Consider the following 19,191-nt stretch of genomic DNA (forward strand, 5'->3'; position numbering starts at 1 on the left):
TGGGAAGGTTGCTAAGTCTGACAGTTCCTTGCAGGAGAAGCAATATCCTGCTGCACTGACCTCACAAAGCTACTGAGGCTGCAGGAGCAAGAAATTATAACTGCAGCACCTTGTGCTGGACCTGGGAGTGTTCTGGGAACACTATCCATGGAGATAAGTCAAGAGGTTTGAAGTTTGTAATGGAAGTTTCTATAATAGCCAGGGGGTTTTTTGTTTTGTTTTTCTTTTCCTTATACCTGTCTCCATTTTGTTCTCAAATATCTGCTAGCACATGGAGTTCACAGTTCACTATTGGTCTGCAGTGGCTGCATGCTGTGCTTGTTCTTTGGGGCTGTTCTGTGACTCCTGGTGCGTTCCTAGCACTGTGACAGCTTTTGACATCAGTGTTCTCCTCTGTAAATAGCGATGACTGAGGCTCAAGCTGTCTTCACCTGACCGTGGTACATCACGGGACAGGGCTGGGGCTGGGTCAGGTGCTGGGAAGGGATCTCCTCGGACATTTGATGTTCCATTCAAAATACGACTTGCCTTCCCTTTCCTTCATGCCTGCCTCTGCAGTTGGCCTTCTTTCATCGAAGCCATCTGCTGATGCATCTGTGAACTCTGTGAGATCACAGGGGAAACAACTGTCCTGCTTTTCTTCACCTTCATTTGTACTGACGCAGTTCTGTGGCAGCTGTTCCCTTCCCTGTAGAACAGGCTGTGCTGTGGTGCTGCAGCCACGCGCTCCTGCTCCGTTTCTGATGAAATAAGCCATCTCTAGGGGATGCTGTCCAGTTGTGTTCCCCATTACATTTCCCAACGGTGATGGTAGATGCGGGGAACGGTGAGGATGACCTGGGAATGCTGAGATTACAAGCGCTTGACTCAAGTTTCAAAGTCATCTTTGGTGCTTCGGGAGAGATTCTGCAGTCTGAGGAGTCAGTTGTTTCTGAAATCCTTGCCAAGGGTTTGAGGCGGGCGTACTCGAGCTCTTTTGTATCTTCTGTTTCTGGCACAAAGCAGTCAACTTGGTCTTGGTGTAGGCTTCCTCAAACCTTGCCTTAGCTGCCCAGCTGGAGCCCATCAATTAGGTAGAAATATTTCAGAGCAGTCCAGGACAAGGACTGCAAACTGTGTAAGCAGCTGGAGATGCTGTGAGTGATGTCCTCCTTCTACAGGACACGTCCCTGATGCTATGGACACCCCAATATCTGGCAAGGTCCCTGCTTGATTTTTATGGCTCATGAATCTTCTCTTAAAGGGAACAAGGAGCGTTTTGTTTGCTGTAGTCAGTGTGACGTTTATTTGCTTCGTGCAGGAGAGGGGCGCCCTGGGCTTTGAGCGACACTATCATGTCACCGACCCGTTCATTCGACGCCTGGGCCTGGAAGCAGAACTGCAGGTGAGTGGGCAGTGCTCAAACAGCAGACACAGCCACTGGCTGTACAGCTGGATGTGGAAAGTACAGCGGGCTGGAGAGTATGGAGCTCTCTTTTATATGGGAGAGAGGTGCTGGTTATTAAGCCCCCTAAACTGTCTGCTGGAGCCTTTGGGCGTGCATCAACTGACCCTAACAGTGCTGTCTGAAAAAGGCAGCTGTCAACTCCTCCAGATACTCAGCTGTAAAGCCGAAGTGTAACGTGTTGTCTAAAGAATGGGCTGTTGTACTGCAGTCTGACACAACCTAAAAAAAACACACATTAAGATTGTCTTGGTTTGGGGGAGGAAAGGATTCTTCTGTCTCCCTTTCCTGCCACCTCTCAGCTGCTGCTCACTGCTCTCCTAGTCTTCCCCGTTGCAGTTGTTAGCTAATTTGGTTGAGGATGTATGATACAGACACCGAGCAGCAAGGTGCTTCCGAAAGAGTTACCAGAACTGCATTTTCCCTGCAATCCCAGAGAACCTGCACATGTAATTTGTCAGCCTAGCCAAGGGCTTTTGAAGCAAAGTCACCTTTCCACGTGTACAGCAGGATTTCATCAGTAGCCTGTGAGGCTGAACTGCCATTTTATTCAACACTACGTGTTTTTTTTTTTATTATTTGTTTCATTTTGTCTTTTCTACCCCAGCTGCTTATAGCATGTCTGTCTTTTCTGGAGGTGTTTATCTGCCATGTGGGTGTTCTTTTGCGGAATAAAAAGCTGCTTGTTTTAGAACAAGTTGTTATGTGTGGGGAGCTCGCTGCGTCCTTGTCTTAGAACAGCTCTGTTTGATAAGCCTGAAGTTTGTGTAATACTCTCTTCCCCTTTTTTTTTGCTCAGGGTCATTCTGGGTGTGTCAACTGCCTAGAATGGAACGAAAAAGGAGAGTAAGTATGCGACTTGATTCGGGGGATCAGCAGAGTGATAACCCAGGTTCTCCCAAGAGTAGCATGTAGGTCACCTTATCGTAAGGAGCTACTTCCCATAAATAAATTCCTAATAAAATGGATGAGGGCTCAAGCTCAAAGTTGGGAACTTGGAGAGCTCGCGCTTCGAAAAAGCTTTATTTTGTTGGGTATGTCTGGATATTATTAGAAATGCCCCTTTAGTGAGCTCAGAAGGGAGATGGTCAGGCTAAGAAGTGGAGGCTGAAGGCTGCTCTCTTCTCTTAAGTGGCATTATGGATTATAATGGATCTTCAGGATTTGCCCAGCTGGTAGGAAGTGACATTTCCCTACCCCCTTCGCTGTGATGCTAAATGCTGATGCTGGGGACGTGCACATTATGGAGGGAGGCACAGCAGCATTCACCCCCCTCTGCAATTTTAGAGAGAAACTCATCATGAGAACAGTTCGGTTAACCAAGTAGAATAAAGAGCATCTCCAAGAAAAATAACTGGATGGAAGAAAAAGCCTCCATTTCTTGACATGCCTCTTGTAAAATCCAAAGCCTGCTGTCTGATAGTCTTCAGAATTATTTACCAGTGAAAATTTCACATACTTGAGAGAGATCTGGCTCCAAGGAAATAATTTGAAACAGCTGATGGCTGCGGATGTCAGATTCTTTTGCTTTAACAGAAGATAGATGTACGAGCACCTTGCAATGCTGCCACACCCTGCACTTAAAAAGCAGTCTGTGAATCACTTAATGAGTCCTGCCTTGGGACTGCCTGGGCACATCTCAAGTCCAGGAATGAATGGCTTGGCTTGAGCTCGGCTGTGATGTGGGAGCAGTTAATGCAGCCAGGCTAATGAGGGAGGTGGAGGCCCTGCATTTTGTTATTGACCAATATTCCCATTGTTTTTGCTGTGCCATCTGAGTCTGTGGTGAGCTGGGTCAAGATGCTAAAGCATCAAAAAAAAAAACTTGCTTTATTTTCTGTGGAGTTGATATTTGGCTGCTTTGCTTCCTTGGACTGGCTGAATGGAAAGCATCAAGAAAACAGAGCTGAGAAAGGAGGAAGGAAGGGGGCTTCTTAGAGCTGAATAAGGTTAATGGCTATCTGTGGTCAAACCACTCTCAGAAATTGGTCACAGCTTGGAACAGAAGAGTCCATGATGCATACTTCTCTTCTGTTTCTTTTAGCTTGTTGGCCTCTGGCTCTGATGACCAGCATACCATTGTCTGGGATCCTCTGCACCACAAGAAACTCCTTTCTATGCACACAGGACATACTGCAAACATCTTTTCTGTCAAGGTATTTGAGTAGAAAGACTAAATGACTAACGAAATCAGCAGCCAAAGCAGCCAGAGAGTAGCTCTTGAAATGTTGCTGGGAAATGTTTTCGTGCAAGCAATCCATTCCCTCAACCCCAATCATTGAGTATTTGTAACATTAGGAAAAATTGCATTACATCTAATACCTGTGCTTCTTAGTTCATGCAGCTCCTGGGCTTAGCTCCTTACCTCTGTAGAATTGAAGGAAATGGTTGTAGCAAATCAGGAGTTAAAGATACGAGATGAAGAGAGCATTTTGTGTGTTACTGTGAGAGCATTTTGTGTGCTACTGTCATTACTGACTCTTGAGTGTGCATGTGGAAGATAGGGGGTAACATGGGACGTCCTGCGTTCCCAAAACAAGCTGCTCTGTGACCTGCCAAGGAAGCTCAGCGCTGTGTTTGTGAAGAGCCTCAGCACCTCTCAGGTCTGAATGTCAAATCTGTCTTCCGCAGTTCTTGCCGCATTCGGGGGATCGGATCCTCATCACGGGAGCTGCCGATTCTAAGGTGCATGTCCACGACTTGACTGTCAAGGAAACCATCCACATGTTCGGAGACCACACAAACAGAGTTAAGCGGATTGCCACAGCTCCCATGTGGCCTAATACCTTCTGGAGTGCTGCAGAAGATGGGCTAATCAGGTACAGAACGCGTTCTGCCCCAAAATGAATTGGATTAGGATCCATTGTGATATGTGATGAGCATAAATCTAGAGAGAGACTCTCTGTACTAAAGAGCTCAAGCTAATCTCTCCCTTTCCTGAAGCTGAAAGGATTCATCTTGAAATGCAGATTCTTCCTGAAATGCAGATTCTTCTGATAAGTACTCACCCAGCTCCTCTGCTTTCCTCCACTGGAAAGGGAGGACAAGAAGGGAAAAGCTGTATCAAATGGAGGGTAGGAAGGCAGGAACAACACTTAGCGAAGGTTCCCTTCAGAGTCGTTGGGACTTAATGAGTAGATGCAACTGCGAGAGTCTGTTCATACTGTGTACTGTTTGTTAGGTCATGGCCTGGAGTCTAATTTGGAGCTTGACTAGATCTGTGCGTGTTACAGAGCTGGTGTTAGTGATTATCCTGATGTTGGGGCCTAGTGTTTACTGAACTGGTTTGCTCCCAGTAACCTGTGGCACAAACGCCTGTTAGTGGTAGTGTCAGCTCTTCGCATACAAGCCAGATAATTAAACACAGGTTGCTGCAGAGCAGGGTAGATGTGGTGACTCTCCCTTCCCTTTGCAGACAGTATGATCTGCGGGAGAACAGCAAGCGTTCAGAAGTCCTGATAGACCTGACGGAGTACTGCGGGCAGCTGGTGGAGGCCAAATGCCTCACAGTCAACCCCCAGGATAACAACTACTTGGCGGTGGGGGCAAGTGGGCCCTTTGTGCGGCTCTACGACATACGCATGATCCACAACCACAGGTAACAGCAGCTGGCTCTTCTGGGCCTTCTTGGCACGTGTGAGTGGGGAAGGGGGAGTTGTGATGATTTGGGACTCGCCTGCCTCACTGTGCAGTTTTACCCAGTGTTTTCTAGCACCCACAGAGCCTTTTTATCTAAGTAAGTACACTGGGGTGATGGGAGGCAGGTCTGTGACTGCACAGCTGCACGGGCTTGAGGGCTTGCCCTTGTGTATGAACAAGAAGTGTTAGCATAGAGCAGGCTTCCAGCAGTTGAATGCTGTGATTATAACTGCTTTTCTTTCTGGCTAGAAAAAGCATGAAGCAGAGTCCTTCGGCTGGAGTCCACACGTTCTGTGACCGGCAGAAACCCCTCCCGGATGGTGCAGCACAGTACTACGTGGCAGGTACTGGAACGTGTCCTGGGGGTCACCAATGGGGCTTTAAATTAATGCCTGAAGAAACTGAGTTCAGCCCATCACACAAGAAACCACTGCTTGGAAAAGTGTTTGTGTAATACATGAATGTTCCGTGAAATTGTAGATTATTTCTCTTCTGTGCTGTGAATTCTTGCTTACGCCACCTGCCCACCTTCCCTGACTTGGCAGCAGTGTGTGTTGGTGAGCTGGCCTTACTCCTTGTCTAGCGTAAATGTCTTTCTGTCAGCTTCATTGGAAAGTCAAGGACTGGGTAACCTGAGGGCTCTAGACATTCTTCTGGAACAGGTCCCAGCAAGGATGCTGTTTAAAAATCTTCTTGGCACAGAAGGGAAATGGCTTGTCTTCATCCTGCACATGAAGAGTCAGCAATGCAGTGTCTGGGCAATCTAGACGTCATTCTACTCCAGTGCTCATTTACTGTTTTTTTCCCAAAATGTTTTTTTTTTTTTTTTTAAAGTATCTTAAACCAGCATGTTCAACAGACCAGTTTTGACAGTCTTGCTTCTGATGAGTCCCATTGGAGGATTTCTTAGGTCCCCTGAATTGGTCATGCAACACATCTGCTGTCTGAAGCAAAAGAACCCTTGTGTGAGCTGAATATTTAGGAGCCGTGGTTTGATTGTGCTAAGAGCTTTATTAAGGAAACGTGATTAGAGAGTTGAGAAAGGAGCTATTTGTTTGCAGTTGGCCACAAATCACGGAGGCTAAATCCTGAGTGAATCCATAAAACTGTGATTTGCTGGGTTCTGCAGCCTGCAGTTGTTAGCAAGATAGTCGTAATCTGGTCTTGTCTGCATATGGAAATGGCCTTGCAAAAATAGCATCTAGAACTTGTGAAAAGGCAGCTCCATACATCTAAGTGTTTTGGTAGCTGGTGGAAGGATTCAACAGACAGCAGTAGGAAATGGAAAATCGCTTTGGTGCGTGTGCTTCATGCCCTCGCTGTCCTAACAACCTCTTGTAAAAGGGAGGAGCTGATGTAGGACAAAGACAACAGTTCCTATTACACTAATATTTATGGACCTCTTCCCCCCACAGGACACCTTCCAGTGAAGCTTCCAGACTACAACAACCGGCTGAGAGTTCTGGTGGCCACGTATGTCACCTTCAGTCCTGATGGCACTGAGCTCTTAGTCAACATGGGAGGGGAGCAGGTAAGAAGACAAAGTTTGGTAGAAAGTTTAACATTTTGGCTGTGTTTGTCGGGCCACTGTAGGTTGTCTTCAAAACGGATGTAGTGACTCCTCTGTGGGGTAACATCGTTGGCTTTTAAACCGTTCTCTGATGCGTTTGGACTGAACACCTGGTACTAGGGATTTATTTGTTATGCTATCAGTGATTAAATTTATGTGGGATTTTGATCTGGTTTTGTAATTCACTTTTCCTTCTCTTGAAAGAGAAAGAAAAGTTCTGGTACTGACCTTTTCTGATGCAGAAAAAAAAATTTCTTAACTCATTCCTGAAACATCAAACTGCTTCTGTAATACAATCTAGTACATAAGGAACTTACAGAAGCAAAGGACTTCACCTGCGATATTGATTGCTTTAATTTTAAGCACTGGGTGATATTTGTGGCTCTTTTGTAAAGCTTATCAGTGAAATGAGAAAATCCTCCTGACAGTATTAATCAGCGTGGATTAAGTAGGAACTTCCCTTGTGAGCAGGTTACTCTGGTTGTCCTCTAGAGATCTTTCTCATGCTTGGACTTCTCTTTAAGAGGAGGTACTGAATTACACGAATGGATAAGGGCTGTCAATTCCTATACTGGTACAAGTTTAAATTAGGGTTTCACAGGGCTGTGTTTGAAGTTTCTCATGAAATCTTTGGTTCAGCTTAGAGACACCTTGGTTTAGTGTACTGCTTTTCTACCACTAAGCTTTCAATTTGTTTATGATCACTGTATTAATTAAATGGCTAAAATATCTTCTTGGAGTCGGAGCTTTTTCAACAGGTTGGTTTGTACCTCTTGAGTTAAACAAGGCTCCTGTTTCTCAGTGCTGTTCTTTTCTGAATCCAGTGCTGGTATGCAACAAGACACTGGTACTGCTGTTATTCAGTGCGAACATGTCTATAAACAAGAAGGTTAAAAACTGGAAATAGTAAAACAAGCATGGAAACATCTAGCCTTGTTTTATTTCTGTCCCTTAAGCCTCTGTGTATCACTGACATTTTTTTTTTTTTGTCTCACTCTCTTTCTTGATCTCTCAGGTCTATTTGTTTGATCTAACTTACAAGCAGCGGCCATACACTTTCCTCCTCCCAAAGAAATGCCACACGTCAGGGGGTAAGTGTGATGCTGTCATGGAAGTGAGCGCAAGGCAGAGGGGAATCATGTACAATGCAACTCTTTCTAGGGTGCAGCCCCATCTGGGCAGGAATGAGGGAAAGGAATTATGACATGGCTGTTGCTGGGCAATTTCTGCAGTGCAGTTCATACCCTGAGCTCTAAAACCCTTACGCATAGCGACAAAATGTGTCTCGAGGGAAGAAATGAGCTGTCGAGGGGTGTGTGCGTGTGTCAACTTAGGTATAGCTTTAAGCATTCTCCTCAAGATAAAGTAGACTTTGTAGAGTGATTGAGGTCCTACCACCCTGCCTTTAACTGAGGAGGAAATACTTTGTATGTGGACAAACATGGAAATGGTGTGCTGCTTTTACGTTTATAAACTTACAAGCTGTGCAGCCGTTACCCCTTTAAACGCCCATTAGAAGGAGACAGAACAATCTCGTCCCCGGTCTGAGAGTCTGGCCTGGCACTAATCTCCTTCCTGGTGGTGAGATAGTTGATTCAAAAAGTCATTTACTCCACAAGTAAGTCAATCCAAGAGCCTTTTTATTCCTGGCCCTGTTTCTTACAGGGCCTGTTCGTACGCAGATACTGCAGGCAGCGTGCAGTGAACGTCCAGCACGCTGTCCCCGGGCAGAGGCTGGCTCTCTCTTATCAGGGAGTGTTCCCTGCTCAGCCCTGTGCTCGGAGCACTCTGGCAGAGTTCAACCTGTGTACTCAGCTTGCCTTGGGCCTTAATCTAACACTCACATCCTGGTAGCGAGTAGATGCCCTGCCTGCCGTTCTCTTCTGCCTTGGCTGCATGTGGGTGATCCGTGCTGTGGTATCTGGTGAGGTCATGCTTTAAATGGCAGAGCAGGGTTTGAACAGGTTCACCGTGGTGCAGTTTCAGCAAACGCTCCGCCCTTCTGGGTACAGAAAGTTCAGGCAAGGGCTGTGAAAAAAGCAGCATCTGTACAAAGGCTGAACTTCGTGTGCATGCATGTCTCTGCGCACTGAAAGCTCCGAGCTGTTCAGTAGACTGCTTGGAAAGAGTCCCCAGTTTCCCAGCCTCTGAAATGGCTGCGGGAGTATTCCCAGCTATAACATAAATGCAGTTTATAAAACTTGAATTTGAATATTTTTCTATAAGAATGGCAAGTGATCCGCCTGCACGACGTTCAGAGGATTGCTTCAGTTTGTAACTGCTCCTTGAGTAATAGGGTAAGCAAAGAAAAGAAAGAAAGGAAAAAAGCATCTGGAATTCCCTTACTAGATATCTCCAGTGGTTCCACTCATCTTCCTTGTTCTATAAAATGTTAAACAACTTGGGCCTGTGTTTTTTTTTTCCTCACTGAAAAATACAAAGGCATTTAGAAAGAAGTTGCTATGTTTAAGGTTTAGATTGGATATTAGGAAGAATTTCTTCATGGAGAGATTGGTAAAGCATTGGAGCGGGCTGCCAGGGAAGTGGTGGCTTCCCTATCCCTGGAGGCATTTATTTACGAGACCTGGGGACATGGCACTAAGGGATGTGGTTTAGTGATGGGACGTGATGTCGGGTCGATGTCAGGTCAGGTGGACAGTTGGGCCTGATGATTTTGAAGGTCTTTCTAACCTAAAGGATTCTCTGAAGGCAAATCAAGTCTAGGTGGCTGGAAGACGGGAACGTGTGGCATTGTGGAATTCTTTTTCACTGTGCTCTGAATGGGGCTGAGGCATTGGCTTCGTTATGCTGTAAAATGTAACCCTGATATTTCAGGGATTAGTTTGTGTAATCTACATTGAACCATTGCATGATTATATATTTTTTTCTAACCTTCAGAAGTGCAGAATGGAAAAACCTCTACCAATGGGGTGTCCAACGGCATCCATCTCCACAGCAATGGCTTCCGCTTGTCAGAAGGAAGAGCACATGTGAGGTAAGGTGATAGATCTGCCTCAGTGAGGGGCCGATGGCTTTGTTCAGGCCCTCTTCCTCTCCTCAGGGTTAGGTGCTGCTAAAAAAGGCATGAAGTGCAAACCCACTTGGCATGTTGATTTGATTGTTGAGTGGTCTCTGTCCTAGGGGCTGTATTTGTTTCTGGTGTGTGGGCTATGAGCCTGAGTCAAATCAGGCAACAGCATCTTAGGAGAAGCATATTCCATTAGGATTTTTCCCCTCTTACAATGAATTACTGCAGACCAAACTAAGAAATGACTTTTCAGTCCTGGAAGCGAAGTGTTCTTAGTTGTCCTGCATGGTTTTTACTTCCTGACCTTGCCGGGGCTGTGATCTGACAGATGGGAGTGGCTGTCGGGTTGAAAGAGCCTTTCTTCCCTCGGCCGTTTTTTAGGCACCTGCCTGCTGCAAGCTGAACTGAAGCTGCTAAAATTGCTTTACAACGATGACACTGCTGTCATTACCCTTGCATATGAGCTAGGGGTGGATGGAGAGCCCTCTTTTACTGTCCCTGCTGCCTTTTTTCCTTACGAACAAAGAGCAGTTGGGGTGAAGCAGAAGCAGACTTCTAGCACATCTTGCAGACTGGTTTTCCTCCAGCTGATGAGATGTGGTTAAAAGTCAAGACACAGTTGCTTAATACCATATAAGGGTAGTCTAGGTTCCTCCAGCCACTGCTGAATGCTTTCAGCTCGTTTCCTCTAGATGGCCCCTCCACCACAGCACCGGAGATGCTCATTTTGGTTTGCTGAGCATGGGCCTTGTGTGCAGCCCTGTGAACTTAGACACTTGGTTTCCTTCTGAATTTGCAACCCATTAGATGTTGCTAAAGGAAGTCTGGATTTTTTTTTTTTATGCAGTCAAAGCACAGATATATTGGTGAAGTCTGAGGAACGAGACTTTAAAAAAAACACTGTTGAATTTTGAGTGCATCTGTATATGAAGAAAAGATAGAAACAGTCAAATGATGGTCAAAAAGAAACTCCCTCTTCCTAAATTCAGGTTACTCAGGTGCAGGACCTTTGAAACTTCTGGTATTAGCTAATACTTGCTGGGACCTGTTAAGTTAGAACAAAACACTGCAGGTATTTAACTGGGTTAACAGTTAACTTTAACAATGGGAGTGTTAGCAAGTGAGACATTTAGCTGTGCTTCTTTCCTTTTTTCCCTGCAGTCCCCAGGTAGAGTTGCCTCCGTATCTGGAGAGAATCAAGCAGCAAGCCAACGAGGCCTTTGCTTGCCAGCTGTGGACTCAAGCCATCCAGCTGTACAGCAAAGCAGTGCAGAAAGCCCCCAACAATGCCATGCTGTATGGAAACAGAGCTGCTGCCTACATGAAGCGCAAGTGGTAAGTAAGCAGAGCTCTGGGGCACCCCTGGCACAGAACAAGGGGTGCACAGCAGCATGTGTTGGAGAACTCGTGGCCACAGCCGTTGTGCAGGCAAGCACACCTGGTAGCAGCTTTGTGGGTTTGCCCACTGGAATGCTGAGTCACGTTCTGTTCCTTTCCTGTTTAAAAGGAAACCAGAAATCCACTTGTGAGCAACGACATTATGAGCACCTCCAAAGGTGTTTGTGTGTCTCTGGGTAGTTCTGATCTGCGTTAGATGATGTCTCTACATTTGCTGTCAGCAGATGAGGTGATGGGTTACCGTGCTGTGTAATTTCACGTGTCCTGATGTAAGATTGTTGTGGGCCTGCCTGGAGCTGCTCTGGTTGCTGCCTGATCCAAGAGGCTGGTATTGGAGATAGTCAAATGTGGCCTGGTCCTGTGTTAGCCCAGCTAGCCCACATTCCCCTCAACTGGAAGCTCAGCTCTCTGAGGGATTTGGTGAGGTGGCAACTGGTGCCTCAGAGTCTAGAGGAGGTTCTTTCTTCTTTATTGCAAAATATACTCTTAGCCTCTGCAGTAGGTAGTGTCCTCTCTGACCAACAGCCAGAGCTGCATCTGCAAGACACAGCTGGGTTATTTTGGTATCTGTCCCCTTGAGCAGAGTAAGACTCAGTAGCATGGCTTGCTATTAACATATTTAAAATAGCTGTGGCCCTTCATCTCCATTTGCTTTGTGAGGATATCCTCCTTCTCTCCCTGCTGAAATCCCCAGAATGAATTCTCCCATCATCTTGCCAAGATAAAGAGCAGCCAGCAGTTGTTGTGACTGTTGGTAACTGGCCTACTGGCTGTTTTGCAATAGCAGAGATTTGGGAGCTGCCTCAAAAAGACCTCAGCGTTCAGAGGGAGAAGAACAATGGGTTGGGATTAAGGAATGGAAGACGGAAGCTGAGTGCTGATCTCAGTGAATGACATTTTTCTTATAGGCATCATTTTTCCCGGAGGATGTTGGCAGATCTGAACCTTTCTGCGTGTCAGCTAGTGCTCGCTGCAGCTTTCAGTAGCAGGAAGATGTGAAAATATATGCGATGGCTTTCTGTGGTGTGCAGTGATTAGAATGTAAATGGTGCTGAGCTCATACCTTCTCAGGTGCAGAGATGTGTTTTTCTGCTAGGAACAGCTGTTGGTAAATGACAGAGGAAGGCTGGGATGTTGCTGAGGAGGAGGGTGAAGCAGTTGAACACACTGAACCGCAGCGTGCCTCTAAGGTGTCCTTCACGTTTGGGGCAGGAACAGCGACCAGGCACCCTGCAGAACACTGCAGGTCTTGCTTTTGCCTCCTTCTAAGCAGCAGGGAGATCCAGAAAAAGGAAGCCCTAACTTCCTAACCTCCCCTTGCTCACCTCCCTTAAGATGCTGCTCGTACTCTGCAGCACTTCAAAGACTGTCCTTCTAAAACTTGCTCCTAAGAGCCAACTGCATCGCTCCTGATGGCTTTTAACTGTCTGCGTTGACAGTACTTCAGCTGATTCCTAGTTAGAGCACTTTTTCACAAGCTGAGTCAAGCCTGTAACAACAGGAGAAGTCAGGGCCTGTTTTACATCTCAACACGTACGTTTTCACGCAGGTCTCTTGGGCTGTCTGTCCCTGGTAGTTGGGGTTGAAGGGTTTTGGAGGGTGGCAGAGCAGTTTGTAGCCTGTCCGGCTCTGAAAATGTCTTGTCATCATACCAAGTAACTTGTGTTACCTCCTCATTAGAGTGAAGGTGGTGAGATGCTGGTTTAACACGGACACGGTGCTGCAAAGGTAGATGCAGGCCTCAAGATCCATGTTTCTCCTGCTCTGCTGCAGATGTTATGGACAAAGCACTTCACGTTTTGTACCAGCGAGCTGCAGTTTGTGGCCAACATCTACCTAGAGAGGGCAGGGAGCAGTGGGATGAGTGGCTTGCAGAACGTGCTCGTGGCACTGAATAAGCACTGCTCGCTGTGTTAACCCAGCCATTTGGAGCTCCTGTTGATGAACAGATACAGGAGCACCTCTTGCTTAACAAAGGCTCCACGTGATCCGAATCCTCACCCCGTGGGAGGTACGGGACAATTCACCCCCTGCTCCCTGGGACTGTTCCAGGCGGTGTGTGTGGGTTTCAGGTGTGAACCTAATTAGTTTTATTAGCCATCGCAGGGAGACCTGGCCCTCTTTAAGGAAAGGTTGTGGTGGCTTTGATCAGTTTAGGCTCAATGCTGGTACAAGCACCTGCCGGTTAGCCCAGGCTGACTTCTCAGCCTCTATCAGCCTGAATCAGACATGGGTGTGAGAGGCTTGTCATGTCTCTTCTCCTTCCAGGGCACAAACAAAAACACTTACCCCCACTGCCATGGAGTTCAGGGAAATCAATCATAGGGAAATCAATTGTAGTCTCTGGTTCCTGTACCTAGGATATAAATATCTGTTGCAGTACCAATCTGCTTTACTGCTTATTTCTAAATGATCAAGTTTTTCCTGTAAAGGTGGGAAGAGGCTGCTGCTGTAGGTACGTATCCAGCAGGACTGTGAAGCGTGGAGGTTCTTCAGCTCCTTCCTGAGGACTCCAAGTGGCTTTGGCTGTGGGCAAGGAAACATGCTGCCACCCCGCGCGTCCACAAAGGGGCACGCGTGAGCTGCCGTGCTCCGAGGAGGCCCCGCTCGCCTTGCAGGAGAGGCCTTGCCTCTGCTTGGCCAGAGGGCTTGTGCATCCTCCATCTTCAAAGGACTTCCCTAAATGTGTTGTATCAGTGAGCTCTGCTCTGTCGGATTTAAAATGGCAGGTCAAGACTTGCTGGGCTTCCCCGCGTGGTCACGTTAACAGGGCTGCCTGTGTGCATGTGGAGATGCATTCGAGAAGCTGGCCTTGGTCAGATGGTGCCCCTGGGACACAGCAAATGCTATTAATACGTGAGCTTGTGGTGTGTCTGCTTGCATAGAGAGTGCTGGAAACAACAAGCTTTGGAGAGAGACAAGGGCTGGGAAATGGCGGTGGAGAAAGTGTGCTGTTGCTACCCGGACTATCTAATCCACCCCTCCCTTTTCTCCAGGGATGGGGACCATTATGATGCTTTGAGAGACTGCCTGAAGGCCATATCCTTGAATCCATGCCACCTCAAGGCCCATTTCCGTCTCGCCCGCTGTCTCTTTGAACTCAAGTACGTGGCAGAAGCACTGGAGTGTCTGGATGACTTTAAAGGGAAGTTCCCAGAACAAGCACACAGCAGTGCCTGCGACGCGCTAGACAGAGATATCAACGCAGCCCTCTTCTCCAAGAGTGATAATGGTGAGTGCTGCTGCTCGGCGTGGTTCTTCAAGGTTAGGGGAAAATCTCATGAACAAACAAGGAGTTCTCCTCCTTAAACTGCTCCTAGGAAAAAAGCTCCAGCTTCTGAGGGAGATTGATTATTACTGTGCACAAAAACTGGCCTCAGCCCGTTCTTTCCTTGTGTCTGGTCCTGGTTTGGTGTCGAGTGGGAGCGTGGTATAAGGTAGTGCAATGCATCCAGGAGATGGTATGGAAGGGAGCTTGTGCCCTGAGCCCTGCTCCCTGATGAAATTGTTCTCTGAAACTGATGCTGTTCTAGAGTGCCTTGTTTGTGTAGAACGTGTTCCTCCCCGAATTGTGATGAGGGAAATGTGTTGTTCTTCCAGCTGAAGACAAGAAAGGAGGTGGCCCCATCCGGCTGCGAGCCACAGGCCGCAAGGATTCCATCTCAGAGGATGAGATGGTGCTGAGGGAGCGCAGCTACGACTACAAATTCCGATATTGTGGCCACTGTAACACTACTACAGACATCAAAGAGGCCAATTTCTTTGGCAGGTATGTTGGTAGAGCATAGTAGGGGTGTGGGACAGGAGTGTGAGCAGCAACAGAATGTTCCCATCCATCGGATAAAGCCTCACGTGTAGGCTCGTGTGAGCGTTCACGAAGTGATGCTGGTGCTGGTTTGCAGGGTTGAGAAGGATGATGGAAACCCTCGTCCTTGTGTGGCTGCGTGAACAACAGGTTCAGTAGCAGATCCACAGAGGACCCAGTGGGGCTGGCGTTTCCAAAAAGCCATTTGGGATTGAAAACAAATTCTGGGGATGGAGGGAACTATCACAGAAAGCTTTATCTGGATCCGTAAGCGTAAGGAGGGGCAGCCTACTGATGATAGAAGCCATCTGAGGTTCTCGTGTCTGCTAGAGCTTTGGCTCTGAGCTGTGATCTCCAGTCTCTGCTCCTTTCACCCTAGCAATGCACAGTACATAGTCAGTGGGTCGGATGACGGCTCCTTCTTCATCTGGGAGAAAGAAACCACCAACCTTGTTAGAGTGCTGCAGGGAGACGAGTCGATTGTGAATTGTCTCCAGCCTCATCCCAGTTACTGCTTCCTGGCCACCAGTGGCATTGACCCAGTTGTACGGCTGTGGAATCCCAGGCCAGAGGTAAGAGCCACAATAAACAACTGTTTTGGTGACTCAACGAGTAACACAGACCTTTTTCCTCCTGGGATCTCTTGACAGTTGCAGCAGCTCTTTGTTCCTCGCCCTGTCTTGCTGAGTTCTCTCCCTTCTTGTCTTGCAGAGCGAAACCCTCAATGGCCGCGTGGTAGTGGACATGGAAGGTGCTTCCCAAGCGAACCAGAGACGAATGAATGCGGACCCGCTGGAGGTGATGTTGCTCAACATGGGGTACCGGATTACAGGACTGACCAGTGGTGGGGCTGGAGGCTCAGACGACGAAGACAGCTCAGAGGGGCAAGTCCAGTGCCGGCCCAGCTAAAACAGAACTGCCTCTCCTTCCTCCAATTGTTTGGCTGAAAGGGAACCTAGTTTCCTTGGTCCTGAACTTTCTCTGATGAATGACTGCACTGTATCGCACTATGCACAGAGTAGGACAAGCTGGCAGGGGCAGGAGCGGCCGTTTCTTTAAACCATCACCACCACCTCCTCCTTCTCCCGTCACGCTACTGAGCAGCATGGCAGTGCAGTCTGGGGTTTGCCTTTAGTGGAATTTAGTCCCGACAGGGATCTTTGAGTTGTCTGTAAGCGGTGTAAGCCGGTGACTTTTTCCAGAGCTGCTGTATGACCTGGTACAGAGCAATGTTGCCTGCATTCATGCATTTGTAGAGGGGATGTTAAATTCCTGAATAAAATACAAACCTAGGGCAGGGCTTATGGAATGAATTTACTGCAGTGATCTTGGTCTTGAAAGCCTGACTCTGCTCTTAACGCTGCCAGACTGTCTAGAGGCCCCTGGCTTTGGGTTGTTGGCCATGAAATACCTGTTTTGTCCCATAATTTCTTTCTTCTGGCTTCCATCTCTAACATATTGCCATCAGATGTGGCTGTGTTGTATTAAGGACTGGATATTGCCTGTCTTTTTCCCTGGGCATCTGTCTTAGTTGATGAATCAGCGAAGGCACTGAGTATGTGCAGCTCAGCAGGGCAGGATGTGCTCGCCCAGCTCTGATGCTTTCTTCTACAGTCTGTGAACCTGGGGAGAAAGGTGGCAGCAATGGGAGCAGGTTTTATCGGAGGCCTAGGACTTGTGTAGCTGAAGCTGCTGAGGAAAGGGGCTGGTAACAGCACTCTCCCAGGGCTTCTCTCTCTATTGCCCAAAACGTGTGTAGCTGTACTCACCTTCTCTCCGTGTCACCTGTGCTAGAGCTGAGATCGTTGCCATCATGTGTTTGTTGCAACTCACGTTTTGAGCTTTCAGACAGCAGCTTTTTTTATGCAGCCAGCTGCTCTGTCTTGGCCGAGGCGGGCCCTTCCCACCTTGGTGGAGTAACAGCTGATGGATTAGTGGTCCTCTCAGGAACCCTCCTTCCTCCTCCCATTCTCCACGCACTGGCTCTGGCTGCACAGCCAGGACTACGCCTAGCAATGCAGCACTGTACTTCCATTCCTTCCCCTCTCCTGTAACATGCAGCCCTGTTTTCCCCCCTCTTGCAGTTGCCAAACACTAAATATCGACTAGATCTTACACAGCTGTGCTACAACCCAATCTGAAGAGGTTGTTTTTTTCTAGGACTATCAACTAAGACCAAAGAGCCCCTGGAGATCTTAACTGCTCTGCGCTGTCTCGTGTCTCTTACTGCTGAAGGTCTGAACACGCTAACCTTGGTCCCAGGGGTGAGATGCGTGTCTGGGAGCGTGCGCATGTGTGTGTGCTGCATTCGGGCTGTTCTTCCATGTGGTGCAATCCCTGGTCTTCCTGTTCCTGCTGTGGAAGGATGAGAGGCCTTCCCTTCCTCCTCCGGCTGCTTCTGGCCGCCAGGCGTTGATGAGAGAGACTGCACAGTGCTGGCTGATCAAGGTAACCGGCTTCCTCTCCCTTCCAGAACAGTCTTTGTGAGATGAGAGAGCCTTGTGCGAGAGGGAGAGAGGTCACGGAGCCTCGTGGCTGGCAGCGTCTCTCAAAGGATGCTGTTCCCTGCAGAGAGAGGCCCCCCCAGCTCCCTCCTTGCAGTCGCAGTGGAGCTGACTGGGATCTGATCTCTGCCCTTCAGACAACGAGGTCCGTCTGCTCTGTCACCCGTGGGTGAAACCGAGCCATAGCAAGCCCCGGTCGTGCGGGAGCGTGCCCCTTGCCACCAGAAACGACTGGCCAGAGCTCTGCCGGGATGGATAGCTGCTGGCACTTGGCTGCTGAGGGCACAGTGCTTGTTTTCACGCAGTACCAGTGCAGGAGGTGCGACTGCTTGCTCAGTTTACCTGTTTGGTTGTCCACAACCTCTCCCAAGGCCACCCCGGCACTCAGTGCTCTTCAAAACCCAGAGGTAAAGGAAAATTCTCACTCGGGTGGCTTTCTGACGTGGTCTGGCCTTTTCTTTTTTGCTTCAGGCTTTCCTACTAGATGCATCCTCGTCCCCCTTCCTCCCACTCAAACTTTTTTTTTCAGCTTTCAGTAGACAATGTCTGCAGACTTTGATTTTTAAACTGAGACTGAGATGGAAAGCTTGGAAAAGAACAGACCTGTCCCCACCCGTTCACCTTTTGCTGTGGCAGCTATTTTTTGTTGTTTTTACCTTGGTGAGACAGTGCAGCTCTTTTACCTGCCAGTTGCAGTGTGAAAGCTACAAGATTCCCTGCCTCTGCAGAGGATTGCTTTTTTTTTTTTTAATGGCTGCTTTGATTAAAAAGATAAATAATAATGGGAGAGAAGGGGAGAGAAAAATCTTTCTGCCTCTAGCCCCTTTTCCCCTCCTTGCGGGCAGATTGCCTGCTTTGGCGCTTGTTAATGAGGAATTTGTATTTATTGGTGAAGGAAAAAACATGCTGGGGAAGTAGGGAGAAGATGTTGCTTTATTGACCTCTGCCGTTTACTTCGACCCCCTCTTCGGGAAAGCTTCTTCCTGCTCTTTCTGGTTAACTCTTTCTAGCCTGGGATATGCAGGGATGCCTCCTTTATTTTTGTATTCTAGCAACGGGCTCTCCGTTAGGAGACTCTAGGATTCGTAGTGTTGCGCCGACCATTATTAATTCTAGCCTTTTCGAGTACTAAAGATGATCATCTCGTAAACTTTGCCCCTGCAGTTGTAGAGGTAACACACAAGCCTTACTGCCCTCGTTAGAAGGAGCAGAAAACTTGTTTCTGTGGTCCCTGGAAGAGAAAGAGTTAAGCAATTAAACAATTCTTTGTTCTAGTTCCTTCTTGGTGTCGTTTTGTTTGGGGGATTATTGTGGCTTTGTTCCACTTTCCTCCTCCGTGGAGGTGGAGGTGGAGGTGGGTGGGTGGAGGGTGGCCTGGTTGGGCTGGATGTTGGCTGTTCACCGGTGCTGCCCCTGTAAAATCGAGTGGGAAGGGGGCTGGGGAGCCTGGGACACGACGTGTGGGCTTGGAGCTGTAGGGTTAGTGCTGGTGTTAGCTCGTTACCCAGGTGTGGGGACTCGGATCTGGCTGCGTTTGGGAGCAGAGCCCACCTCTGGCTTGGTTTCGAGCTCACGCTGCCGGGGTGAGGATGAGAAGGGCTGCCTGGGGAAGAGAGGTGGTGCTCACACCTTACAGGCAGATTAACGGTCGTACGATGGAGTTACTTGCTCTGAATCGTGTTATGTCGGGATAAAATTGACAAAATCTTTGAGTCCCTGATTAATCCAAGAGTTAGAGGTGAACAGGGTGGTGAAAAGCAGAGTAGGGAAATTAGCACATCCTGAGTGTTTATTGCCTGGAAA

The 19,191-nt window shown here is 47.9% G+C and overlaps 1 protein-coding gene across 2 annotated transcripts in view; it reads left to right on the plus strand.

Moving 5' to 3' along the window:
- WDTC1 (WD and tetratricopeptide repeats 1) overlaps positions 1-17,628 on the plus strand; it is a 25,788-nt gene extending 8,160 nt beyond the window's left edge. For both annotated transcript variants that reach the window (XM_082777405.1, XM_082777404.1), the window contains exons 3-16: positions 1,301-1,384; positions 2,244-2,290; positions 3,489-3,600; positions 4,076-4,263; positions 4,860-5,042; positions 5,333-5,427; positions 6,499-6,614; positions 7,669-7,744; positions 9,552-9,648; positions 10,843-11,016; positions 14,076-14,311; positions 14,680-14,848; positions 15,264-15,456; positions 15,596-17,628. In XM_082777405.1, the coding sequence (XP_082633531.1) occupies positions 1,301-1,384; positions 2,244-2,290; positions 3,489-3,600; positions 4,076-4,263; positions 4,860-5,042; positions 5,333-5,427; positions 6,499-6,614; positions 7,669-7,744; positions 9,552-9,648; positions 10,843-11,016; positions 14,076-14,311; positions 14,680-14,848; positions 15,264-15,456; positions 15,596-15,793 (1,968 nt within the window). In that variant the 3' untranslated portion in view covers positions 15,794-17,628. The remainder of the gene's footprint in view (positions 1-1,300; positions 1,385-2,243; positions 2,291-3,488; positions 3,601-4,075; positions 4,264-4,859; positions 5,043-5,332; positions 5,428-6,498; positions 6,615-7,668; positions 7,745-9,551; positions 9,649-10,842; positions 11,017-14,075; positions 14,312-14,679; positions 14,849-15,263; positions 15,457-15,595) is intronic.
- The last annotated feature ends 1,563 nt before the right edge of the window (positions 17,629-19,191 follow it).

The sequence above is a fragment of the Aythya marila genome, assembly GCF_965140915.1.
Source record: "Aythya marila genome assembly, chromosome: 22".
In the NCBI taxonomy this organism is placed as follows: domain Eukaryota; kingdom Metazoa; phylum Chordata; class Aves; order Anseriformes; family Anatidae; genus Aythya; species Aythya marila.